This window comes from Solanum pennellii, chromosome 9, assembly GCF_001406875.1.
Source record: "Solanum pennellii chromosome 9, SPENNV200".
Lineage (NCBI taxonomy): Eukaryota > Viridiplantae > Streptophyta > Magnoliopsida > Solanales > Solanaceae > Solanum > Solanum pennellii.
The window spans coordinates 82,523,619-82,531,448 of NC_028645.1; the positions used below are offsets into that span (position 1 = coordinate 82,523,619).

Consider the following 7,830-nt stretch of genomic DNA (forward strand, 5'->3'; position numbering starts at 1 on the left):
GGTGGGGTGGTGGGGGTGGGGTGATGTACAATATGCATATTGGTTAAAATGATTGATTTTTATTTTTTTGCTTAAAGATTTGTGTGTGGCACGTTATCGAAAATATACTTGGTAGCTAATAACATATTTGATGTGATATTATTATAATAATAATAATAATATAACAAAATGATTTTTCTCTTACAATTTTTTCTTTTAAAAAAAGTGAATCCAATAGTTGTTTGACTTTTTTATGTTTACTAATAAAGAAAAATAATTTTGTTCATTACAACATTTTCCAATAGTAGAAAAATTGAATCTTTTTATACCGTCAGTATATATAGAAAATTGAACTTATAAGGCACCTAAGTGAAAATGATGAGCGACATGCTATAACAAGTTAAATTATACTGATCGATATATAGTGGAAAAACGAGTCTATAAGTAGATATGGTGAGACTAATTTATCCGCGTGTTACTTGTAGCTAGTAGAGAAAGATGCAGAGGCAGCTATAGTTCTGTTTTGGAAGGCGATTAATGCAGGAGATAGAGTAGATAGCGCGTTGAAAGACATGGCAGTCGTTATGAAACAACAAGATCGCGCTGAAGAGGCTATTGAAGCTATTAAGTCCTTTAGAGATCGATGCTCTAAACAAGCACAAGAATCATTAGACAATGTCCTCATCGATTTATACAAGGTGCATATATTAAACACATCGATTTGTATTACTTGTTGTTTCATTGTCGTAATGATTTGAGTAATTGAGGATTCATATAGCTGACCTCGACTTGTTGAGCCTCACACATTGTTGTTTGTTTTTGTGTTTCAAGTTGTTAAAACACAATGGAGAAGTTGCCTTTAGCTTTGAATGTGTTAAACAGGAATATGAACATTTATGTGTTTTTTTTCGTATTTGTTTAAGTTTTGATGGACAGAGTTATCCATTATCTGTGCTGATGAGTGATGAGAGATAGTAGGTACTTATTAGTAGAATAGTGTAGTGCATTTCTTTTCCTGTTCGTAGTATATATATTGAAACGGTTAGCTTTATGCAAGAGTTTTCTCTTGATCGATACACTAAATTAATTCAATATGATGAATGTTGCAGAAATGCGGAAAATTAGAGGAGCAGATTGAACTGTTGAAGCAAAAGTTACGAATGATTTACCAAGGAGAAGTTTTCAATGGTAAACCTACTAAGACGGCTCGTTCCCATGGAAGGAAGTTTCAAGTTACTATCAAGCAAGAAACCTCAAGAATACTGGTACTTTCAACTATATCTATATATATATGCCTTGTTTTCCTAAGAGTTTTAGCTTTTTTTACATCGTGTGTTTGAATTGATACGAATAACTGGTTGAAAGCTACATTGTAGTACTGTAGCTATTCTTTATACTGTCGAAGTATATAAGGACCTTGAACTTTTCGCGGTTGAAAACCATTGTGTTAGTTCTATACATGGATGATTGTGTAGGGTAATCTTGGCTGGGCATATATGCAACAATCAAACTATGCAGCTGCTGAAGTTGTTTATCGTAAGGCTCAAGAAATCGATCCTGATGTCAATAAGGCGTGCAATCTATGCACGTGTCTACAAAAACAATCGCGATATACAGAAGCTAGATCAGTCCTTGAAGACGTTATACGAGGTAAAATCTATGGCTCGGATGATCCTAAATCAAAGAATCGCGTAGAGGAACTGTTGAAAGAATTGGAGCCATTTGGATACACTTCTCCTTCACCTCAACTCAACTTGGAAGATGCATTTCTTGATGGTCTTGATCAGTTGATAAACCAGTATGCTCCGTTTCGATCCAGACGACTTCCCATTTTTGAAGAAATCTCACCATGTAGAGATCAATTAGCTTGTTGATCTTTCATGTTTGAGTGTTAGAATCATACTTGTTAATGAGTTAGTGTAGGTGTATTAGCTCTTTTGTGTGTCTATATGCATATATAATTTTGGTTGAAAGTTTAATTATGACTGACATTAGTTGTCTGAGGCTTCATTCTTATCTCACAAAAAAGCAGACAATAATATGGTTTTGAAGAGTGATTATGTTCCTTGTATAATGAGTTTTAGTACATAAAATGCCTCTTTGATGTGTGTTTATAGTCAATTTTCATTTATTGAAAAACTTAAAATAAACATTTTAAAAATCACTATTAACACCTTGTGGAAAATCGAAAAACTAGGTGTTTGACATTTAATTAGTAGCGATTACTTTTTTAAAAAAAATTATTGATAACACGATTAGGTGCTAGCATTCAATTAGTAGCGATTACTTTTTTTTGAAAAATTATTGATAACACGGTTAGGTGCTAGCATTCAATTAATAGCGATGTCTAGAAGGTACAATTTGGTGTTGACACTAAACTAGTAGCGATGTTTAAGATAGTTGATTTCGCCTATTATTATTTTATCAAACATAAATAATATTTTTTTTTTGCTTAGATAATTAATAGGAAATGATCTCTTCTGTTTATTTACAACTCAAATATAAATAAAAATAAAAAGATTTCGTATCTTATTACATATCTCTTATATTTTCTTTTACTTATCTCATTTCGGAAAAAAAATATAATATAAATAATCTCCAAACATGAAAATTAAATAGTTTGCATAAGAATTCTGAAATCTCATTTTTTTGAGAAACAACATTAAATAAAATTTAACATAGTACAATTCAAGCAATTCCCCTAAAAAGTGAAAAGTAATTAGGACAAACTAATCCTGATTAATATACAATCTACATCATAATATAGGCCAATTCCACCTCCTCTTGTGTACTAATATACCATATTATGAAAGAAAAATCAATTAATTTAATGGTAATTAGTAGATTTTGAGGTAAAAATAATAAATATTATTTTTGATGCAAATTAATTATTCAAGACATGCATTTGAAGCCAGGGCAAACTGATAAAATGATAATGAGAATCAAAGCTATGATTATCCCTAACACAATTAGTTTAATCTTCATATTTTCATACCATAACTTCCTTCTTATCTTGGTTCCCTGTTGCCTAAAATCTTGAGCCTGAAAATATCACATAAAATTAATAAATTATCAGATATCAAATGAACGAGTTAGACTGAATTTGATATATCGATATATATAGAATTAATTAATAAATAGACTTGTCATTAATCCGCCCAATATAGGTTAGATCATAAATGGGATTAATAGTATTCCAACTCTTATCAAGTTTTTAATTAATTTTATTTTCTTTATCATTTTATTTAATTACTTATAATAAAAAAGTTATCTTTCATTGTCACCATATATTAACATATCATGACAAAGTTACTCATATATATCAATCTAATTTTTTGATAAGTTAGAATTGTGTAAGTTAAAAAAAATATGAACGGAGTAGGCGGATCATAATATAGGGCCAAACAACGAAAATTTCTAAGCTCAAAAAGATCAATAATGGAAAAAATTAAATATATGTATTGTTGCATTAAGCTAACCTGTGATCGAAGATTTTCTGTTTTATCAACTAGAAGTTCAATCTTCTCACCACGATCAAGAACCTGGAAAAAAATAAATAAACACGATTTAAGCAAATTCATGTTGAATTGATAATACTTCCAAAATTTATTTTGGTCGTCAAAATTATTTCAGTTAATTTAAGCTTAATACGAAATAAATCATAATTCGATCCGTCCAACTCAAACCATTTCTAATTTGTATATTTATCTTATTATAATCTCCTTATAATTTTTTTTTTCAAAAAAAACCCTTACCTTTTCAATGTTTTGCATCATCACTCCCTTAACTTCTGAAACTTGAGCTTTCACCTTAGCAAGTTTGTTAATTTCTTCAGGATTATCAACACAATATTTCATTTGCTCTTTCATTTTTGGCCTACAACAACATAATATTAATTAATTATGAGGTAATTAATAATTCAAAACACGCGTGCACGAACTACGATCTTAAAAATAAGTCAGATTACTTACTACAACAATTATGATAAATAACATAATACTACACAACCCTCTATATTGTCAATATACATAACTTAAACTCTGACGATACATTTTAAATGACCTGATCATGTTAACGTGTTACACTCGAAGTAAATAAAAAGATATAATTAAGTAAGTACCCAAATTCTTTGCTTAGACTTTTAGGAGCAGCAGTAGTAGCTTTTCCTCCACCATATTTCTTGCTAAAATCATCTTTAATACGTTCCAAAAACGCAATGGGAAGTTGCCTGCCTGCTGATTCAGTAGCAACCACACAATAGGCTACAATAATAGCAAAAAAAAATCGTATAACTTATACAATATTTGATTGATCGTATGAAAAAAAATAATCAAACAAATATCGAAAAATCACCCTAGTCATTTTTCAAGAAATTTTTGGAGAACATGTTTTCCTCGTGAAAAATATGTTTTTCGATAAGCAAACGTGAGAAAATAATTTATTGGTGAAAAAATGACTACTATCACATTAAATAAAATATATATATTTTTTTATTATTTTTAATTGTGTTAGAAATGAACACATGCATAATCCATTATGAAATTTACACATAAATCATAATCGATCAATATAAGCACATGCATAAAAAATTAAAACAAACTAACCAAAAAAAAAACTCTAAATGGATCTGATTAATGAATTTTCATTGTTCATGTTGCGTTCACCTCATAATTAAATAGATCCAATTGATCAAAAAATCAAACAAGTTAGGATCAACGATCTGAATCTTCATTATTCATATCATTCCATTTTTAAAATACAAAAAAAACCATTTATTTATAGAATCCACGACGATCATGAATGAAAGAAATTAGAAAAACTCACTAAATCCATTCTCCGCGAGAAAATTGAAAGTGTGTCCATCACAATTGTAGGTGAACCTATTGTTGGATGCAGGTAATTTCTGGAGGCATTGCGAGGCAATGCTATTGAAATTACCTGTGAATTCAGTATATTCAGCCAAAATCACCGTTCCCCGGGCAACAAAACTGTAGATCAACGTTTGTTGCCCCATCTCTCCCCTCTTTCGATTTCTCTTGAATCCTTTTTGTTAATCGAAGGGGAAAAAAGGATTCTAGAGAGAAAGAGAAAGAGAAGAAGGGGAAAAGAGGGGAAGAATGTAGACGAGAGAAATAGGGATAATATAATTTTGCATGCATGCAAAAATAAATTAGAGAAAAGTTGTTGGTATATATAAATGTTATTTCATTAATTTGTACACTTGTAATTTCCTTATTAAAATAAAGCTATATAAAATGTGTATTATATATATATATATATTTCCTCTGTTTAAATTTATATGTCATGGTTGGAAATTGAAAATTTTGAGAGTTATAGACAGCAACGGAGCTAGATTTTTTTATGAAAGACGATGCGTAAATTAATCCGTTATGAATTATTTTTTCAAACCTCCGGATGACCTACTTAGAAGAAATGGAGAAATATGATTGCATATAATCTTCTTTTCTAATTCTTTAAGTAGAAACTCATTTAATATTTACATTATTACATATATATATCCAAACTAAGGTTTCAATTAATATTATTATTTTTCCTTTTTCAATTTATGTAGAACACGTAATTTCGAGGTTCAATTTTTTAAATTTACATTGTATATTTGAAAATAGTAGCTTTTGAAATAAAACTTATATATTTAAAATATTATAATAAATAATATAATCACAATAATTATCAATGTCATATAAATTGAAATAGAGAAAAAGAGGCAATCAAATTTCCATATACCAACTAACATTAAAATTTGTTAGAGTCAAGCCTAGAGTTGATAGTAAGTAAGACATTAAATTATTTTTATTTTTTGAATTTTATATTTTAGTTATTAAGGTATGAATTTTCTATCTGAATTATCACTAATTTTTTTTTTTAAATTAAAAGTTAAGCACACCTCAATAATAAAATAGTGTTCAATTTTATAATTTTATTTCATTGATATATATAATGTGTTTGCTAAGTTACTCAAGAATAATGTTGTCCAAATTGATAAAAACTAAAATTTAAATATGATGTTTGGAATCGGCAAATTTTCAAATGTGATGTTTTTATTTTGTTATTAATTTTAAAGGTATAAAGTGGTAATCTTTTATGTTATTTTCTTCTTCATAGTTTCAACCTGCTATTTTGTGTGATTCTCTTTAGTTTCTCTTATTTCGTCTATATACATTTGGGGGAAGAAATTGAGTTATGAGATTTTTGTCATTTTTTATATTCGATATATGATATTAGATTAGTTTTTATAAACTATATACACAAATGTTTCTTTATTATTATAAACTATATACTAGTGTAATATGTTCTATAAACTATCCCTATAGATTTCTAGTATGAATATTTTCAATTTCTTCATTGTTTTTTCAGTATAATTTGGTTTCCCCTCACTTTCTTACTTCTACTATTCTAATACTTAATTTTTTTAGGTATTAAAACTAAACTTCTTAATACATATATCTATTCTTTTTGTAAATTTTGTTGATTGTATGCATTTTTTTTGTTGAGTGTATTTATTCTTGTATACATTTATTTGTTTCTTTTGTTTGTATTTTTAGTTTATATATGTGTAAATATAACGAAGTCAAGCGAATAAATCACAATGTATTCAGTAAATTTTTATAATTTAATATAACTAGATTGAATGAATCGTATATAATGTATTCAGTAAATTTTTATAATTTAATATAACTAGATTGAATGAATCGATATAATAAAAAATATAGAGCGAACAAATACCATCTAAAATAATATCTCTGAGTTGTAATTAGTCAAAATATTGTTATGTTTGATAATTAGGCCTCAAATTATTGTTGTTTATGAATTTTGGGCTTAGTTTGGGCACAACTAGGGGTGTCAATATGGCCCATCTTATATGGTCCAAAATTGATGGCCCATCTTACATTAAACCCTAACCCTAGTTGTTCCCCCCCCCCCAATCTTATATAAAACTCTAACTCTAGCAACAAGCAGCCGCAATACACTTTCTGTGAAATCACTTCTAAGGTTCAAATGCGTTTGCAAATCAGGTTCAAACGTTTTTGTAAATCAAGGTGTTCTTTAATTAAAGATGACAAATTCATCGATCTTCGTCGAGATCTATGAAAAAGTGATATAAATAGACAGAAATTGTTGGTGTCTTTGTTTTGCAAGAAGGATGACCCTTACTCCTCCTCCTCCGTAGACGCTCTACTTCTACATGATTCTGTTATTTCTCTTGTTGAGGTAATTCCTTGAATCAACTATGATCAATTTATTAACTTTATGTGAAATCACTTCTAAGGTTCAAATATGTTTGCAAATCAGGTTGTTTTTTAATTAAAGATGACAAGTTCATCAATCTTTGTCAAGATATATGCAAAAGTGATATAAATAGACAAAAATTGTTGGTCTTTTTGTTTTGCAACAAGGATGATCCTTACTAATCCTCCTCCGTAGACGCTCCACTTCAACATGATTTCGTTGTTTCTTGTTAAGGTAATCCCTTGAATCAACTATGATCAATTTAGTAACTTTATGTGAAATCACTTATGAGGTTCAAATGCATTTGAAAATCAGGGTGCTCTTTAATTAAAGATGACAAATTCATCAATTTTCGTCAAGATCTATGCAAAAGTGATATAAATAGACAAAAATTATTGGTCTTTTTTTTTGGCAACAAGGATGATCCTTACTCCTCCTCCTCCTCCGTAGACGCTCCAGTTCAACATGATTTCGTTGTTTCTTGTTGAGGTAATCCCCTGAATCATCTATGATCAATTTAGTAACTTTATGTGAAATTACTTCTAAGGTTCAAATGCATTTGAAAATCAGGGTGCTCTTTAATTAAAGATGACAAATTCATCA

General features: G+C 28.9%; 2 protein-coding genes and 1 long non-coding RNA gene across 3 annotated transcripts in view; 2 read left to right on the top strand and 1 right to left on the bottom strand.

The window, feature by feature from the left end:
• The window catches only part of LOC107031785 (protein SULFUR DEFICIENCY-INDUCED 2), a 2,971-nt gene extending 884 nt beyond the window's left edge, over window positions 1-2,087 (top strand). Inside the window, exons 2-4 of the mRNA XM_015233257.2 lie at window positions 465-677; window positions 1,089-1,244; window positions 1,455-2,087. Of these exons, the coding sequence (XP_015088743.1) occupies window positions 465-677; window positions 1,089-1,244; window positions 1,455-1,853 (768 nt within the window). The 3' untranslated portion in view covers window positions 1,854-2,087. The remainder of the gene's footprint in view (window positions 1-464; window positions 678-1,088; window positions 1,245-1,454) is intronic.
• Window positions 2,088-2,610: 523 nt separating this feature from the next.
• LOC107030698 (putative vesicle-associated membrane protein 726) lies at window positions 2,611-5,132 on the bottom strand. Its single transcript, XM_015231963.2, has 5 exons — window positions 4,804-5,132; window positions 4,100-4,241; window positions 3,735-3,855; window positions 3,459-3,521; window positions 2,611-3,021 (listed from the first exon to the last, which is right to left on the bottom strand). Exons 1-5 carry the CDS (start codon window positions 4,991-4,993, stop codon window positions 2,872-2,874), a joined length of 666 nt encoding a protein of 221 aa, XP_015087449.1. The 5' UTR covers window positions 4,994-5,132; the 3' UTR covers window positions 2,611-2,871.
• Window positions 5,133-6,980: 1,848 nt separating this feature from the next.
• On the top strand, window positions 6,981-7,628 carry LOC114078629. The gene is made up of 3 exons (XR_003580298.1): window positions 6,981-7,209; window positions 7,291-7,461; window positions 7,543-7,628. It is a non-coding gene; the product is annotated as an uncharacterized LOC114078629 (long non-coding RNA).
• The last annotated feature ends 202 nt before the right edge of the window (window positions 7,629-7,830 follow it).